Here is a 19,756-nt window from a genome sequence, read left to right as displayed (position 1 = left end):
AGATTTTTTGGCTTTGTAACTTTCTGTCTCATAAGCACAGAATTTTCCTACATGTTTCCTTCCCTTCTTATATTAATAAATGTTTTTAAAAATGCATTTAGTCAAGTATTTTAGTCCAAATCACAATTATGGTAAATACCATGTAAAAATGAAATTAAAATGAGAATATCAAGCCTCAAGTAAACACTTGGTGGAATTCTTGACTTGCAAGGACTGGAAGATCTTTTAAGTATCTCTAAAATTACTACTAGGAAATACTGGATGAAGGAACATAATATATAATAGGACACTAAGCTAGGTTTCTGGAGCCTAGGGCTTAAGCTTTGGAGTCGGATTCCAAAAGACTTTCAAAGCCAAATAGTGGAGCTTATTCTCCACACAAGAGGCCATAAGGCATCCCTGGAACTTTCTGAGTAGGTCCTATCTGGGCTTTAGGAATATCATTTGGGCAGCTACGTGAATAATGGGTTGGATTGGATTGCTATCAGCTAGTGAATGGAAAGCATCACATACATGTGAATTACTGATGCAATTATTGTTTTAAAACACGATAGTTATGTTTTCAATGAAAATGTCAGCTAAGGCTTATTTTGGAGAAAAACATTGCTAACAACCATTGTACATCAAAAGGATGATATGCTGATTTAAAATTTTGCTTCTGCATCATCAAAACAATGGGTCTACGTAGGATATTGAGGAAGTATGTCATCAAAGAAAAGTCTCATAGATGGATCCCACTTCTTCTGTGAGATCACCACTAGCTACTCTTGTAATCTCAATTGGGGGAGGGGTGTGCTCCAGAGGGGAACAAATCTGGCCTTTGTGAGATCAGAAAAGAAAATCAGCAAAGTGCAAATCAGTCCAGAAGTCACTGTTAACTTGTTTGCCTAAATCTACAGAAGAAAACAGGTTCCTTAAATTAAGGGAGAAAAATCTTACTGTTACATTCAGGCCCTTGATGTCTGTTGAGTGAACTATGGCATTCTGCAGTTGTCCTTTGGCTCGAGAAGACTCAATAGCCTTTTCCTGAAGCTTTTTGGTTTTCTGAATATATGGAAAAGGTAAAGTTAAAAAAAAAAAGAAAACAAGACAAATTTCTATAGCATGTGCTCAGAATGGCAGCCTATATTTTATTTATTTATTTTAAACCCTTATATACAATACTGTGTATAGGTTCTAAGGGAGAAGAGTGGGAAGGGCTAGGCAGTGGGGGTTAAGTGACTTGCCAGGGTCACACAGCTAGTAAGTATCTGAGGCCACATTTGAACCCAGGACCTTCTGTCTCTAACCCAGGTTCTCAATCCACTGAGCTGCCCTCAAGCCTATATTTTATATAAGTCAGATTTATCCTATGGCTGTTCATTAGGCACCTCTGAAAGTTCTAAAGTCATTAGGATTATATTAGAGAGTTTCATCTTTAATGTATTAAGTAAGGCTGAGTAATCTGAAAAAGTGAATGCCCTTTGTAGAGATAACTAGCTTAAAATCACAGTGTAGGGTAGGCCTGGGGGAATCTGGCTCAATTCATGGACTAAATCTATTCATGTCAATTTTTATACCATTTTGCATTCATTGATAGGATGTTCCTAAAGCTAATTAAAATGTAATAAATTGTATAGTTTACTGTGATCATACTAAAACTCAACAATCACTAGAAAAGGTGAGATGGTGAGAGAAGGCAGGGACTGGCCTGGGGAACCAGATGCTACCTCCTCTGGATTGTTTCACAAAACTGAAAAGAACAGCTGGGGCTGATTTGCAACTAAGATTAGAGGGGCCATTTCCCCAGATGAGGTACACCTGAGAGCTCCTTGCACCCTTAGTGCTTTTTTAAAAAAATATATCAATATTTGGACTAGACCTGTATTTCTTGGCAAGTCATTGATATTGGCAATCTCGTAGCAGGTGATGGGTCTGCGGTGTTGAATAAAGTATCTCCCAAAATTGAAACAAAAAGGTATAAAAGAAAATAAAAGACACATTTCTGAAGTTATTTCCTCTGAGGTGATTTCCTCACTTATTCCTCCAACACACACCATTCTCTGAATTGTGCTGCCTGGCCTTTGCTTTCCAATAAGAGAAGCGAAGCAAAAAGGGGGATTAGCTTTTCCCTTCTAGTCTCTGTACCCTGCTTCCCTGAATGCCTTCTTTTTGTGATCATGGAAATAACCAGCCATCAGAGAGGCAGGCTAATGTGGAAAAGCTGTTCCTGATCTCTAACCCTCACCTCAATGATTTTTGCAGAAAAGCTAGCTCACTGATGAATTGGATGCAGGAGTGTGACAAGGTAACAGCCATATAAGATTTCTATCCCTCATGCTCTCTCACTAATGCTTTTACCATATCTTGCCTTGGAAGTTTATATATATGTATATATATAAAATCCTCTCAGGGCCAGGGAGGCCATTTGTATTTCCCTCTGATACATAAATTCCATCAAACTCATGGAACTTTCTGGTGAAAGAGGAAAATTCCACATTTTGTCAGCTCTGCTCTGCTCTAGCTAAATATATATATAAACATATATATATATATATATGTGTGTGTATGTGTGTGTGTATATATACTACCAGAAATAGGAAAAATATTGCTTTTGCAGTCAGATTAGTATTTAAATGAATATAATTGCTTCTTAGGCTAACATAATTCTTCCAAAATCTTACCTTTAAAGCTTTAGAATTTGATGTTCTAGCCAAGTATTTCCCCCAAGATTTATTAGCCATGTCTCTTTGCTTATGAGTGGCATGTATCTGTAATTAGATATATTTTTAAAAGATTAATTTAAAACATATGTATACTTTTTATTTTAAAATATTTCTATGTGAGGTCAAGGAATATTGTTCTTGGTGTCTGAATTGAGGACAAAGTATTTACTTAGAAAGCCCTAGATTGTGAGGGAGGCAACTCTTTCTCAGCAAGGTAAATTTTCAGGCAATTTACAAAATGACTAAAAGAACTATACCGCTCATTATAAAAGATAGAATTAAGTTTCCAATGAAAAAAATCCCTTTGTTTTCTGTATGCTTAAGATATGAACAGTTCACATTTTGAATCGCCAATTGAAGGGATATGGTATAAAATGATAAGATTGCTTTTATAATCATCACGGTCTTTTAAAAGCAAGTCTGATTGCTCAGTATGGACTTTTTTCCTTCCATTTTCTTTGACAGGGTCTATGTGCTTAATCAATACTTGTTGAATGAAGATAATAGCATCATCACTTTTATATAACAATTTCAGGCTTTCAAGCACTTTCCTCATAAAAATGCTGTGAGCCACGTGGAACAATTATCATCCTCATTTCACAGAAAAAAACAAGGGTTTCTTTCTTTTTCTTATTGATTCCAAGGCAGAAGAACAGCAAGGGCTAGGAGATGAGGGTTAAATGATTTGCTCAGGATAACACGGCTAGGAAGGCCATGAGGCCATATTTGAACCCAGAACCCCCCATCTCCAGGTCCGGCCTTCTATCCACCAAGAAACCTGGCTGCCCCTGAAAGAAAAGTTTCTTAAGATAAAACTCAAGGGTTATATGACTTTCCTGGGGTCACCAAGTGAATAAGTGTTGGAGTCAAAATTTGAACTGAGTTCTCTTAGGTCCAAATCACATGCCTTTTCTAGTGCATCATACATATCACCTTTTGAATTTCTCCCAGATCTTTGTTCATATCCTTTAATTTGTATTATAATTGTTCATCTATACAACTGATTCCCTTATTGCAACTGACTACTCCTTAAAAAATAGCTCTGGATATCCACTATTCAGGGGCATGGAAATTCATTTATTCATGTGATATTTATTAAACTAAAGAATGTCAAAGCAAAGCCAGGGAACTTGGCAAAAGATTCACCAGTTGGATAATCATAAAACTAGTGGTGGTGTAATCATAATTTGATTAGTTTTAGTTGCATTTTTAAGATGAAAAGTTCCTTAACTTCTCAGTTAAAGCATTTTACATATTTCTATGATTAATTATCATATCTCTGGGTATTCTTTTGGTACATGACAAATATTATCTTTATTGTACAATGGAATCCAAGCATATGAAATTAAAGTGATTTTTCAGATGATGCAGTTAATAAAAGAACTCAAGCAAATCCAGGGAGGCCTCAAATGTCAACAGTATTCTGGAAATATCTGTGGCCATAGCCAATATGATCCATCATTCATGGATATTCTCCAACTTTGTCTCTATAGTTTAAAAAAATTTATTTTTAAAATATTTTCCATGTTTACATGAATCATTTTCTTTCCCTCCCCCCTCCCAGAGGTTTTTTTTTTTTTGGTCTCTATAGTTTATGAAAGCTGGAGCTTTTTTGAATTCTGATGTACTATTGCACTTAAATTTTTTATCTCCCTTTTATAACTAAAGAAAAGAAAGATTGAAGAGCTTCAGTTATAGTTTTGTTAGAAAATGAAATTGATAGGAGGAACTGAAGCTACAGTTTTTAACTCCAAAGCTTTACCTGCAACCCTGAGGAATGACTTAGAAAAAAAGCCAAAAGTACTTGCAAAGTAAGCAAACTTTCTTCTATAGTTTCAGTAAAGCTTCTCTGCATTGACGGGTTTATGAGTCGTGTGGACTTTTACTATTGACATCCTCTCTAGCTCACCTTCATATAATCTTTCTGTTCACTGTTCATGTCTTGGTTTCGTTGGCTTTCAACCATCTCATTCTGCAGCGCCACCACCATTTTCCCAATGTTTTCCGAAGCTTCCGTAATAGCTTCCAGTGTCTCTTTATCAGCACTGACGGGTCTGAATTGTTCAACTCTTATTTCTTCATTTATTTCATTCCATATCTCCCCAATCTTTTATAAGACATTAAACCTTATAGTGAGTATAAATAAATGCTCGAATTTATCCCATTTGATTCTAGATCACGTTAGGGAATTGACCCCTTAGCTATAATATTCTGTTCTTACTCAGATGTTATTTTATTACCTCTTGGGAATAGTAGGTACTTTTATGGCATTTATCGATTTAGTAGGCATCTATTTGTAAGAGATGGGGGGTACCACGTATTAAATGGTTTGCATAGGGTCAACTGAATAACTCAAAGCACAGCCACATAACTCCATTGTCGTTTGGTTTTTTCTTAGCCACTTAACTCTTAATCCAACCTAACTGTCATTGCCTTCTGGTTCATGATCCTCACTATTTTCTGTGTTGTAGGAGAAACTAGTCATTGATCTGCCTTCTGTTGCTTTGATTCCACTTCCCAGATCATCAGTGATAGTTGGGCCCTGGACTAAATGAAGGTAGATATAGGAAGGATCATTTGTAGGGTGCTCATCACTTGCTTCCTTCTGAGCTATGGAGAAATGTGTCTACACTAACCAGGAGAGTGAATTATTCATAAGGCATTCCTTACTTGCTCTTGTTGAATATTAGGAAATTTACTTAAATTAAGATAAAAGTCACATCAATTCAGGAATTAAATGTAATTTTAATCTTCTAAAACTGATGGGGAGTGTTAAAGGAACAAGTTGCCCAGATTTGCTTAGAAAAGGAGAACATTTATAGGATCACCAAAAAATTTTCTAGTACCTTAGGAGTACTTATTTTACAAAACAACAACAGCAACAACAACTATGTAATAAGGAAGGGAAAGAAAGAAAAAGTGAGGTGATAGCAAAATACTGAAATTGATTATTTTTGTCCATTCATTAAATAAAGAATGTGTAACCATTGAAGGCTTTTTAAAACTTAATTCCAACTACTGACTGTTCAGAGGCATTAAAAAAAAAAAAGAACAAATCCAACCAGCTACAGGGATGACCAAAAACCATTTTCCAATATGTGTATCAACAGATCAGAACAAACTGTTCTCAAAAGAAGAACTGCAAATTATTTAAAAGATAGTTGAAAGAATGCTCCAAATCACTCTCAATGTTATTAATCAAAATCACTATTATCACAATTAGTAATAATAACAGAATTGAAAATCCAAACTAGGCAGTTGGATGGCTTAGTGAGTGCAGGCCTTGAGGCAGACCTGAGTTCAAACTCAGCCTCAAACACTCACAGCTGTGTGACCGTGGGCACATCACTTAATTTTGTTTGCCCCAGTTTCCTTATCTATAAAATGAATTGGAGAAGGAAATGGCAAATCACTCCAGTATATTTGCCAAGAAAACCAAAAAAGGGGTCACAAAGAGTTGGAAACAATTGAAAATGACTAAGCAACAATAAAATCCAAAAATCAAAAATCCTGAGATTTTCATGCCAACTGATAAAGATGATGAAAGAATGGAAAAGTCTATGTTGAAGGGGTTGAGAGAAGACAGGCACCCTAGTACCTGGTTGTTGGAGATATAAGTCTGTATGACCATGTTGGAAATAAATTTGAAATTATCTGAAACTGAATTGAGATTGAAATAAAATAAAATGACTAAAATATCAATACTCCTTGACCCAATATTCATTTTCTTTTGTTGTTTCAATCACTTCTGACTCTTTGTGACTCCATTTGGGTTAAGTGACTTGCTTAGGGTCAGATATCTAGTGACTGAGGCCAGATTTGAATTCAGGAAGATGAATCTGACTCTAGGCCTGGCGCTCCACCTACTGTGCCACCTAGATGCTTCTAAATATTCCATTGCTAGCTTATCCCCTAGAGAGGGCATTGGCAACAGGAAATTCCCCATGGATACACCAAAATAGATATATAGCAGCACTTTTGTGATAGCAGTGAATTGGAAACAGATGCCCATCAATCAGGGAATGGCTAAACAAATTGTGGTACGTGAATATAAGGGGATCTTTTGTGCTATAAGGAATAATGAATGGGATAAATGGAAACACAGGAATATCTCTGTGAACTGATCTAGCATGATGGACGTAGAACCAAGAAAACAATACCCTCAAAGACTACAACACAGTCAGAAAGAAGCTTCAGAAAAAAAAGATCCAAAGTGAATGTTGCAAAATTATTTAGGAAGAAGAGACTGCAGCGGTTCTGTAGGTGCTACACATGGTAAACATTCTCCGACTTCTCTGATGCCCTGAGCAGTTGGGCTGTTTTTTTCTCTCTTTTTTCTCTTTTATTTTTGTCATAAAAATATGAATTGTTTTAGGAGATGGCTCTCTTGGAGAGGGATGGGGGTGGGGGTGGGAACCATGGTGATGTAAAAAAGCCCACATCATTTTAATAAAAAACTTATTTAAAAAAACTTTGTAACAAGTCTAAAATTGCCTTTTGAATTTTTGTATATAAATGTTCTATATCCTTATATAAATCATTAATCTGAATGAAGAGAGTGTAAACAAATCTAAATATATTTCTATAACAATATCAAATCCTCTATGGAAGCTAAGTGTGTGGTACACCCATATCACCAACATAAAGTACTCAGAGGTACCAGTAGGCCCCTCATAGTGCTGACTTTTACACAGCACATTACTTATAAAATCATTAAGAGCATATACTCACTTTAAAATCAAGATATCTATGTATGACACAGAGCGTGACAAAATCTTCAGCAGACAAGCCTGGTAGATTTTCAAAATCTAAACGAAGTTTATAAAAAAAAAAAAGAATTACTTTAACAGCAGGAGAGATATTAGAAAAACATCTACTTTTCACCGAAATGAATGTTGGCAGCTAGCCACTTTTGGCCACAACTCAATTTATTAACACTTTCCTTCTGTGACTGTTAGGCCCATGAATCTGTGTTTATTCTACAGTAACTGCAGAGGGAAGAAGTATCCTTTCTGCTTGGTTGTTTACTTTTTAAATAAGAGAACATTTCTGAGCTAATTTAGAAGAGGAAGAGGGTGTGGTAGCTTCACAGTATAAAAAAGACTTTTGTTGACCTGTTGGCTGACTTTGGGATCAGAGACCCTGGATTTGAATATCTGTTCTGTATGTGAATCCCCATGTCACTCTGGGCCTCAGCATGTTCATGTGGAAAATGAAGGAGGTGGATCAGATGATGTCAAAGGTTCCTTCCATCTCTAAGTTTCTATTAGTCCATAATTGAATAGAATGAACAAGCAAGCTCCCCAGCTGGTAAGGAATCTCCACTGGCATGGTACTATTGTTCCCTATTATTATTATGATTGCTAAACTCATCTTATTGTTTTTTTTTTTTTAAGAATTGAGAAATTCTCCCTAATAGAATGGCAGATTCATGAGGGTAGGGCCAAAGCTGTGAAAGTCTCTACAGAAGAAGGCTCCCTCAGTTTAGCTTCTGCAATGCAATATAGTGAATTAAAGACACATTACTGACTTATTCAGATTCAGTTGAATGCTTTGCTGGGTACTGAGTCTGAGTGGGATAAAAGGAAAGGGTCCCTACGCTCCAGGAGAGGACAGTCTACGTGGGGGGACACGTAGGATAAGTGCAGAAGGCTGTCTATGGTTGGGTCAGGGGAAGATGGAGCATGGGGGTATTTGTTGGGGGCTTCATGCATCTGAGCTTCAGGATAAGCTGGCCCAACTACACTGGAAAATAAAGGGTTAATTTGCTGAGAACAGAGGAGAGGAGGTAAGATGGAGGGCGAGGAGCTGTCCTAGCAGCCAGCTGAACATATAAAGAAGGGAAGTCTAAGGTAATGGCTCAAATATAGTGGAATACCATGGCATAGAATATCATGGGGAGAGAAGCAATAGTGAAAGGAAAGTGTCCATTTAATAGATATTGGGCAATGGGGAAAAGACAAGTCAGAAAATTGTGGCTAAAGACAAGACTTGATATCTAGGAGGCAGAGTAACACTGTATGCAGCAGGTGTGCCCAGGGAGGCTCTCAGAAGAGCCCTTTCTCCCTTATCCTATTTCCTGAAAAAGGAAGATGAATGGGAGAGTCTACCACAAGGAGATGAATTGGACTGCAGAGATATCAAGGAGACTTGAGATGAGCTTCATGTATGTCATGTGACTAATTTATTTAAAAGAAGATAATCAAAAGGAGTTGTGAGGTATAATACATATTAAGAATACTCATGTGGTACCTTCTACACCAAATACCTTCTGACCGCTTGCTAAAGGGCATGAGTGAATGGCTCAGATTTGAAGGGCTGTGCCAAAGAGGATGGCCACCAAGGTGGGATGAGATGCCCACTCTGAGGAATGTTAGGAACCAGAAGGGACAAGAATGGTGAAGGTCAGTGGAAGCGGAAGAAGAAATGGTATTGTCATGAGGGTATGGACCACCTGAACAAAAAAGGGAATTAGATGAAGGAGATCATTGGTCTAACTCAGAGACTTGATAAAGTAGGAAAGTGGCTACCTTTCTGCCAAAGGCAGAAAGTCAGCTAATAATTTCCTGGACTAGTACCACTCAAAAGGAACTAGGAAGGATAAATCCTTTTTGGAATTTGATTTTCTGACAAGGAGGAACTAGTGCTAGGATTAAAATAGTGGGAATTTGGGGGGAAAGAGATCCTTGTATATAAGAATTTGTTCTAGAAAAGAAAAGAAAGTCAGGAATAATTTGGCATGCATCCTAGGTTTTGGGAGAGCAGATTTCAAAGAGTTCAGCAAAAAGAGAGGGAGCATTCTATATATAAAAAGTCTAGAGAGAAAGTCAGCCCTGTACGCTGTCAAAACTGGAAATCCCAAGGCATAAAGAAAAACAATTCTAATGAGAAGGAAAAGGTAAAGTGGCCTAAAGAGACCTTTGTGGATGGTCCACACAAATGAGGCACTCACTGAGAAATTTAGATTTAATTAAATGTACAGAAGATGAAAACAATTGTTAAGCACAGCATGGCCCTATAAGAAGTGTCCAATGTTAAAACTAAGGAGAACAAAAAAGTGGCCATTGTGTAGTTTTCTATAAAAGGAAAGGAAGAAGATATGGAACAGACTTGTTGATCTGCATAGATGGAATGGTTATACAAATTGATGGTGGAAGGAAGACATTTCATTTTCCTTTTTTAAACCATGTTTGGCAGACTGGCAGAATAAGGAATGCTATAGACAATTTCTATTGCTATCATCAAAGCATTTGACAAAATTTTGAATGCTACTCTTTGGAAAAGATGGATAGGGGTTAGATGACAGTACAATTAGATAGAAGATGATAGGATGAAAAAGCACTTAATAAGAGTTTATAATTTTCTAAGGGCTGTATTAACTGTAAGTTGAAAAGATAAGAATTGTTCCTGTATCATTTTCTTATTGATCCTATTTACAAGTAATTGATTTTGTCCTGTAACTGATTAAGTCATGGCCCTCTATCTCCAAACCTGGTTCAGAAATTTGGGGGGCCTGTAATGAATCAAAAGAAGTAGATATAGATTTGTTACTGTATATTCAATTCTATTAGTATTTTATTCCACTTTGTAAGTGATTCTATCCTGTAACCATAGTTCATATTTTATGTAACAGACCAAATTCTTCTTTTTGTTTCTGGGCAAAACAGCTCCTAAGTTCAAAAGTTCAGTCTTCCTCTCTGTGGCTGGCTCTATAAGCTATGGCTCTCCCATGAACACTCAGAGCATGGGAACTATTATCTCAGTAACACCTGTAAATCAGGCCTGCCAAGGGAGGCTTGTTACTTCGCATTACTTCAGTGCTGAGGCGCTGAATGGTATCTCTGTGCCATCTTGAGCAGCAGGACAAGCTGACCTTGTCCTGTCCAAGCCCCTCCAGTTTGTCAGTTTCAGGTGGCCTTATCTTATGCTGGGTGCCTTAGAGTCTGGAGCTCCTGTCTAGGACCTTGAGATGCAGCTGGACCCCATAAATTCCCAAAGGCATTCCTTAGAGACAGAGAGGCCTGGGCCACTTTGCTTAATGTAACCAAGCATAATTTCCTAAATCCATGATGTTACCCAATCTTCTAACCAAAGTGATGACTTTTGTTCCATTCTCTGTTCTGCACAGTGTACTGTATCTCCAATTTGGGGTCTTTGGGCTATTCAGGGGGCCAAGACATCCACTTTATTGGTGGGCAGCACCTTCATTTAAAAAATGTAACTTTGCTTGGAAAAGCCTGCTTCAACTTACCCTTTTGATTATAAATTCTACTGAAACAAAGGTGAGACTGTCCGTGAGTTCAAAGAGCTGACATTCTAATTTGGGGGGAGAGAACAAATCAGGACAGATAGAAATGAGTTTGAAGGGCTAACCCACCAGGGACTTAAAAGGGTCTGGGCCCATAACTATTGGAAAGCAGAGACCTTGGTAGAATGTCAGGAGGAGTAAGGAGGAGGGAGAGAAGTCAAGGGGTAGATGAAGAGAGAGAGAGGAGATGGAGAGGGAGAGAGGGAGGAATTGCAAACACAAATGACTGCACAATATTTCAGCAGCTCTTCCAGGGAATCATGAAACAATGGGGATAGCAATGGACTGAGACGAGGGTAAAACAGTTACTGGACCAATATATAAATGCCATGGATTGTGATTTTATGCAATGTTTTATACCATTTGGCCATGTTAATGGCTAACTTCTTACCTAGTTTGCCTAATACAGCATAAATTTTTGCTCTGATGTTTTCAGACACCTCCATGATTGAAGTAGTAGGACAGCTGGCAGGCATTGGAATGATTTTTTGGTCTTCTTGAAAGCTAGTAATCAGAGGCTTCTTTGCATCTGAATGTTGAGTATCATGGAAAATAAAACAAGAGAATTACAATTATTAGAGTAAATATCTACTTTCTTGTGAAATTTAATTTATTTAATAGATTAATTTACTTAATAGAGTAATAGTATACATACATAACAAAAATAAAATTTTAAGTCAGTATTCTTGTTAACTTTTTTACAGCATTACTACTCAGTTTTTTTTTTTCAGTACTCAGGAGAAAATCTGAGAATTTTTATTTTCATTCTTTAAAACATGAAACTGATTTTGAAATAATTTTACTTAAATGGGCACTTTCACAGAACTACCTAGTTTAATTCTGATACTTCTTAAATAATTTCAGATTAAGAATGACATTTTATCTTTTGTTTTTTGTGTGCTATAATATAAATAAAATTATTCTATAATTCAGTAATTCAAAAATAAAAAGTAGTAAAGATGATGATTAACTTGCAATATTAAAAGGAGGAACTCAAAGTCTGTTAGGGGAAATAATTTCCAGTTTAAAATAAATAACTAGAGTAATTAGAGTTTAAACAAAACGATGATACTAAAAAGATTGTTAGGAAACATGCATACATATATCTATACACACACATATATAGTGGGATATCATTAATGAACTATATAGTACATGTCATTAATCTTTATTTTATCAATGTGAGATTTCTGGTAATAGAGGAATGGGGACAAAGTGTAGCTTGCTTTTAAAAGCATGATTTTGCCCAGGGAGAAGCAACCTGGAGAGTGAAAGGAATGAATGGATGCATGGATGAAAAGAAATCTATCAAGTGCTTATTATATACCCAGGGCTGTGCTAAGTAGTGGGAATACAAAAAGAAAAATCTTGAGAATCCCTTGTTTTCAAGGAGGTCCTGCTTTCACTGGGCAGACAATACCAGACAGAGAGTTCAGCTGCAGGGCAGCTGGAAGGGCCCAGAAACCTAAAAGGTTCAGCATTGGGTGGGCAGTAAGGCCCAGGGGTCCTGAGGTTATTCAGGCTAGAAACTATTGGTAGGAATCTGTGGGAGGAACTGGGGATGTTTAGCTGAGAGACAAAACAACAAGGGAAGGAGATGACAGCAGTGTTCAAATGTATGAAAGGTTGTCTTGGGGGAGAGGGATTAAACCTCCTTGATTTGTAATTGGAGAAGAGATTTAGGAGAATGAATGGAAGCTTTTTTTGCCCAATTGTAATTGGGCAAATTCCAGCTCAATGTGAGAAAAACTGTCTAATGCTTAGAGGTTTGTTGGAGATATTGCAAAAATAATTTGTAACTAGGGTTGGATTTGCACAAGATGACTTCTGAGGAAACGTACAAACCTACAATTGTATGATTCAAACTTTCATGTGCATAAATTAGTCATGGAAGCATTGCTTCACAGGCAATAGTAAACTAAAGAGAAAAAATTATTTTAAGGTATTCTCATGTTCCTTTGAACTTATATTCACTTATAAGATTTTTAATATGCTTCAGCATTTAGTACAAACTATGTGTAAAGTACTTTCTAATCTATTAAGGCAAGCAATCGCTAGGCAATAATACTTAGTTCCAGTTTTACTTTGTAAAACTAGAGTCTGGGTTACTATATTAATAGAATATAATATAAATGCATTTATATTATATTGCTAGAATATAATATAAATGCATTTGTTAAACTTATAAACCAAATCAAGTAAGAGGTTTTTGTGAAACAATTCATCCTTTCCCAAGAGATTCCTTAAAGAATTCAACTTCTCTAATGAATTGATGACTTATTTGTCATTTATTACATGATAAAGAAGTTGAAGATATGTAGTAATTTTCAGGGAGATCACAGGAATAAAAAAATCTAAAGTAATGATATTGGGATTCAATGACATATTTAAAATAAATTTAAAATGATAATAAAACATAGCTGAAGCAACAATGTAAGTCAACAGAAAAATAGGATTCAATTGGGGGAAGCTGGATGGCTCAGTCGATTGATAGCCGGGCTGAGAAATGTGAAGTCCTGGGTTCAAATCTGCCTTCAGACACTTCGTAGCTGTGTGACCCTGGGCAAGTCACTTAACCCAACTACCTAGTCAGTATGGCTTTTCTGCCTGGGAACAGAAAATTAGTATTGATTCTAAGAAAGAAGGTAAGGGTTTAAACAAGAAAAGGAGCCTGATGAGGAGTCCAGCTCTGGTGTCAAGTTGATTGGTCCTTGGGGCTTGTGCCATATCGCTCAGGATCTAATATAAATTTTCAGCATATGCTAGCTACAACAGAGGTGATTTTGGGGGGTTCCATTAACACATTCATTGAGGGTTATTTAGGGGAAACACTCATAATAAATGACTTTTTATTCAACAAGGTAGTATTGTGGGGAGTATACTAGACTTCTGAGTTAGAAGAGTCGGGTTTGAACTTGCCTCTGATACTTAGTGGCTGAAGCTCTTTGAGACTTGCCATTCATATAAAGTGATAATATTTATATTTCCTATCTACAACATTGTTGGAAGGAGAACCTTACAAACTTTAAAACTCAAACAAAAGTTTGAGCAATTATTACTATTAGTTTCTTCATCTACAAGATGGGGGAGCTGAAATCAACACAAAGGTTAATAATAACAACAATAATAACAAGGGTGATTTGGTCTTCTTTAAGGGAGAAAACTTGGAAAAACAACAAACACCTCTACAAGGAACTAGTAAAAGTGATTTCCCTATAACTGGGGGCTTCTGCTAACCATTTGGCAGGAAGATTTTATTGTATTTTCAACTCATCCCTATCAAGGCTGAAGCTCCTTGATATTTTTCTGATACTTTTGAGCCACTCTGTTCCCAAAATGTCTGTTTTGTTCATTTTGCTTTAATCCATTCATTGTTATGAATATGCTTATATTTACCAATTATCTTCCCATCTTCATCACGTTTTACTCCTAAGATTTTTTCTTCTTCTCTCCACAATTTAATTAAGAGATTGGCAGCTGTTTGGTCTTTCTTTCCTCTCCAAGTATTAACATGAACAGAGGTTTTGGGATTGTCACAAAATTCCACCATTATTCCAAGAATGAGATTACAGAAGTTTTTTTTGTTTAACTTAAGAAAAAGAGAGAGAAAAAAAGGTTGAAAGAAACATTGCCCTTAGAATCAAAGAGACATGTTTCTGTATTGTTTTTCTAATCCCTTTTCTTAAAGATAGGAAGAATTCAATTAAGCAATATAAGGGATAATCTGTTTAAATGGGCAGACATAATGCATACAGTACAATGGAAAATACATCCAAACATGTAAAAGTTGGAGAGAGATAAATCATAATTCAGATTAAACTTTGGGATACTCTTGTGGGGTTTTGGTTAAGGCATTAAATTGGGATTCTAATTTCACTATCTTTAAGATAAAAAGGGGTTATTTTAGATGATCTCTAAGACCCCTTTCCAGCTCTAAATGCTAATCCTCTGTTAAATGTCATAGGAGCAAAAATCAGGTACTTTGACTGGTATTGGACTTATGCCTAACTATACAAACTCCATTTACTATAAAACTTTAGACTATTAATTTGCTTACAGAGATTTTCTTACTGAGGAGAGAACGAGATGATCAGCTGATAATAAAATGCCATTTGCTTTGGAGTATATATGCCATATGTATTATATATACATGTGTATATATATATATATATATATATATATATAAACACACACACAACATAGACCCATGTATTTATTACAACTTAAAGAAAGTATTTTAATGTGAATTCTCTTGTAATTTCGTTTAGAATGAGTCGGTCTCCAGGATTACTTGGACCAGTTGATAAAACTGAGTCCTTTAATTCCCCTAGCAAGCACTAAGTGGTTGGTTTTCTCTCACCCATTTCTATGGTCCAATATAGACAAATATTCCACTTGCTACCATTTTCTGGTCAGTGTTTCATTCTCATTAACCTCATTTTAAAAGCTATACTTTCTCATGATTTTTTCCTTACTTCTACTTGATTAGCCTCTGCTCACTTTCCTTCATACAGTTTAAAAAGAAAGCTCATGTTCCTTTCCCAGGAGAGAACACAAAATTTTAAACTGATAGGAGTCATGAATAGTGAGGCTCAGCCAAATGTGGCAGTTCTATGGATACAATTCAGTGAGAAAGTCTTAAGGAGACATTTTTTTTCCACTTTAAAAAATTCTTAAAAAAAAAACTTATCTTAGAGACAACTAGGTGGTTCAGTGGATTGAGAGCCAGGCACAAAGACCTGGGTTCAAATATGACCTCGGACACTTCCTAGTTGTGTGACCCTGAGTAAACCAGTTAACCCCTATTACTGCTCTTGTGTCTTAGAACCAATATACAGTATTTATTCTAAGAGAAAAGATAAGGATTTAAAAAATAAAATTCTTTAAGCCAAATATTAACAATATTGACATTCTCTACATATTGATAATAATTATATACCCTTCATACTAGTTTTTCAACAGAATAAAAATGGAAATTACTTGGTCAGTTTTAAAATGTATTCAAAATTAACATACTATTTATATTTATCCCCCAAATGTATATTTATCTTTTGTAAAATTCATAAATCAAACTGGCTCTAGACATATAAGAAAGGAATTTGTGTTCCATGAAATTCTAGCGGTAGTGGAAATAGTTAAGGCAGATTTTAGATTTCCTTTTCATCTTCATCAAATAAAAGCAGCCATGAGACTGGTGGGAAATCATTCTTGGGCCAATGGGCGTCTCTGAATTCACTGCCACAGCTAATGCACACAGCTCTCTTTTCTGTGGGGTGCTTCTCCCTACTACTTCTATTCATTTTCAAACAAAGGATTACTGAATCACGGCACGTAATAGTCATACAAAATGGATTTAGCTCTGAAGTATTTTTTTCTAAGTACAATTCAGTCCTTAAAAATTTCATATCTTGGATGGAAAAAACCCATGAGCAATACTTTCAGAGCATATCTAGATACATTTTTTTGTTTTATACTTCTAACTTTTGGGAGGGACAGTGGATAGAAAGCCAGGTCTGTAGCCAGGCAGATCTGAGTTCATATTTGACTTTAGTCATTTACTGGCTATTATCTTAGGCCATTTTACCTCAGTTTCCTCATTTGAAAAATGGGGATAATAATAGCACCTACCATTCAAGGTTTTTGTGAGGACCAAATGAGGGAAGTGTAAAGAACTGAGCACAGTGCTTGACACACTAAGTACTATATAAATTTTAGTAGTTGTTATTATTATTTTAATACTTACAGCTAACAGATCCAAAAGTAGAAAAATGCCTTCTTTTTCAAGAAAGTAGTCTTCCAAGGTATAACATCCCAAAATGCAGCACCTAAATAGACACAAACATAATTTATGGTATATTTTGTTCATTTAATAGGTATTCCAAATGAAATTTAAATCATTCACTTAAGCCAAAGACTTTATGTTCTCAAAATATAAAAATAAAATGTGGATGTAGGTGATACACAGTGCTTTTAATGTATCAAAATGATAAGTATATTTATCTTTAAAAATAATATTTACTTTCTTAAGATATATTAATCACAATGACTGTAGGCACATAAAGGGGAGCCTGGTCTCACTGTCACAATTCATTGGCAAAACATAATTATGTACGTATTAGTTTAAAAGAATGCCTGTTTTTGTTTCAAAAGGTAAAAGAGATACATTTTAGAGTGAATCTGATAGGTAGTAGGTCTGACAGTATCCTAGACTTTTTTTTTAAACCCTTACCATTTGTCTTAAAAGATATAAGTTCCAAAGTAGAAGAGTGGTCAGGGCTAGGCATTTGGGGCTAAGTGAGTTGCCCAGGGTCACACAGCTTAGATATATCTAAGACAGATCTGAGTCCAGGACCTCCTGTCTCTAGGCTTGGCAGTGAGCTGCTCAGTGTCCTGGACTTTTTAATACATCTCCTTGGAAGTCAGAGAAAGGACTGGAAAGGGCACACTACCTTTGTTGGTCAAACTAACCTTTACCCCCCTGTGAAGATAGTATAATCTTCCAACATATCCTGGCAGCAAGAGTTAGAAAGAGAAATTCCATTTAAAATCACCCTAGACAATATAAAATGCTTAGGAATATCTGTCGAGACAAACACAGGAACTCTATTAACACAACTACAAAACACTTTCCACACAATTAAAACTAGATCTAAATAATTGGAAAAACATTAATTGCTCATGGGTAGGACGAGCTAACATAATAAAAATGATAATCCTACACAAAATAATTTACTTATTTAGTGCCATAACCATTGAACTACCAAAAAACTTTTTTACTGAATTAGAAAAAACCATAACAAAGTTCATTTGGAAGAACAAAAGATCAAGAATATCCAAGGAAATAATGAAAAAAAAAATGAAGGAAGGGGGCCTAGTAGTACCAGATCTTAAACTGTACTACAAAGCAGTGGTCATCAAAGCAATATTGTATTGGCTAAGAGACAAAAGGGAGAATCAGTGGAATAGACTTGGGGTAAGTGACCTCAGCAAGACAGTCTATGATAAATCCAAAGATCCCAGCTTTGGGAACAAAAATCCACTATTTGATAAAAACTGCTGGGAAAATTGGAGTGTGGGAGAGATTAGTTTTGGATCAACACCTCACACCCTACACTAAGATAAACTCAGAATGGGTGAATGACTTGAATATAAAGAAGAAAACTATAGGTAAATTAGGTTAACATAGGATAGTATACCTGTCAGATCTTTGGGAAAGGAAAGATTTTAAGATCAAGTAAAAGTTAGAAAATATTACAAAATGCAAAAAAAATTTTTGATTATATTAAATTAAAAAGGTTTCGTACAAATAAAACTGATGCAATCAAAATTAGAAGGGAAGCAACACATTGGGAAAAAATCTTTATAACAAAAACCTTTGACAAAGGTCTAATTACTCAAATTTATAAGAAGCTAAATCAATTATACAAAAAAGCAAGCCATTCCTCAATTGATAAATGGGCAAGGGACATGAATAGGTAATTTTTATATAAAGAAATAAAAACTATCAATAAGCACATGAAATAGTGTTCTAATCTCTTATAATTAGAGAAATACAAATCAACACAACTCTGAGGTACCACTTCATACCTAGCAAACTGGCTAACATGACAGAAAAGGAAAGTAATAAATGCTGGAGGGGATGTGGCAAAGTAGGGACATTAATTCATTGCTGGTGGAGTTGTGAATTGATCCAACCATTCTAGATGGCAATTTGGAACTATGCCCAAAGGGCGATAAAAGACTATGTTTGCCCTTTGATCCAGCCATATCACTGCTGGGTTTATACTCAAAGAGATCATAGGGAAAAAGACTTATACAAAAATATTTATAGCCTCACTCTTTGTGGTGGCAAAAAATTGGAAAATAAGGGAATGCCCTCTGATTGGTGAATGGCTGAACAAACTGTGGTATATGTTGGTGATGGAATACTATTGTTCTCAAAGGAATCATGAACTGGAGGAATTCCATGTGAACTGGAACAACCTCCAAGACTTGATGCTGAGTGAGAGGAGCAGAACCAGGAGAACATTGTACACAGAGACCAATACACTGTGACATAATCAAATGTAATAGACTTCTCTACTAGCAGCAATGCAATAATCCAGGACAATTCTGAGGGAGAAAGAATACTATCCACATTGAGAGAAAGAACTGTGGGAGCAGAAACAGAAGAAAAACAACTGCTTGATGACATGGGTCGATGGGGACATGATTGGGGATGTAGATTCTAATTGATCACCCTAATGCAAATATTAATAATATGGAAATAGGTCTTGATCAATGACACATGTAAAACCCAGTGGAATTGTGTGTTGGCTATGGGAAGGGGGTGGGAAGAAGGAGGAAAAGAACATGAATCATGTAACCATGGAAAAATATTGTAAATCAATTAATTAAATAAAAATGAAAAAATAGTATAACCTATGTATTCTGTATCAACAGGACAGAGCCATGATGCTCTTCATGCAGCATAAGATGAAAAGACTGTGTAAGTCAAAGACATGTTTTGTACTCTTTAATTCTATTTGGGAAATCCTAGATAGATGCTTGGTTCACCAACAAAATATAACAAACACTCATTAAGCACAATTCAGCACAGAGCACTATAATAGGCTTTGAGAGAGACAAAATTTAGAGGATCAGGATCTGCTCTCAAAGAACCCATGTGTTCTTTCTTCTCTACCACTAAGGGATTGTTGGCAGCCCTGTCTCTTGCCCACGTATATCTGTGAAATGAGTTCAG

General features: G+C 35.9%; 1 protein-coding gene across 2 annotated transcripts in view; it reads right to left on the bottom strand.

The window, feature by feature from the left end:
- CFAP69 (cilia and flagella associated protein 69) overlaps positions 1-19,756 on the bottom strand; it is an 80,248-nt gene that overhangs the window by 12,322 nt on the left and 48,170 nt on the right. For both annotated transcript variants that reach the window (XM_007504988.3, XM_001377927.5), the window contains exons 16-22: positions 16,757-16,838; positions 14,410-14,602; positions 11,405-11,542; positions 7,437-7,513; positions 4,615-4,812; positions 2,664-2,750; positions 940-1,044 (exon numbers count right to left, since the gene is read on the bottom strand). In XM_007504988.3, coding sequence (XP_007505050.2) covers positions 940-1,044; positions 2,664-2,750; positions 4,615-4,812; positions 7,437-7,513; positions 11,405-11,542; positions 14,410-14,602; positions 16,757-16,838 — 880 coding nt within the window. The remainder of the gene's footprint in view (positions 1-939; positions 1,045-2,663; positions 2,751-4,614; positions 4,813-7,436; positions 7,514-11,404; positions 11,543-14,409; positions 14,603-16,756; positions 16,839-19,756) is intronic.

This window comes from Monodelphis domestica, chromosome 5 (genome assembly GCF_027887165.1).
Source record: "Monodelphis domestica isolate mMonDom1 chromosome 5, mMonDom1.pri, whole genome shotgun sequence".
Classification (NCBI taxonomy): Eukaryota; Metazoa; Chordata; class Mammalia; order Didelphimorphia; family Didelphidae; genus Monodelphis; species Monodelphis domestica.
This window is presented reverse-complemented; position numbering and strand designations above follow the sequence as displayed.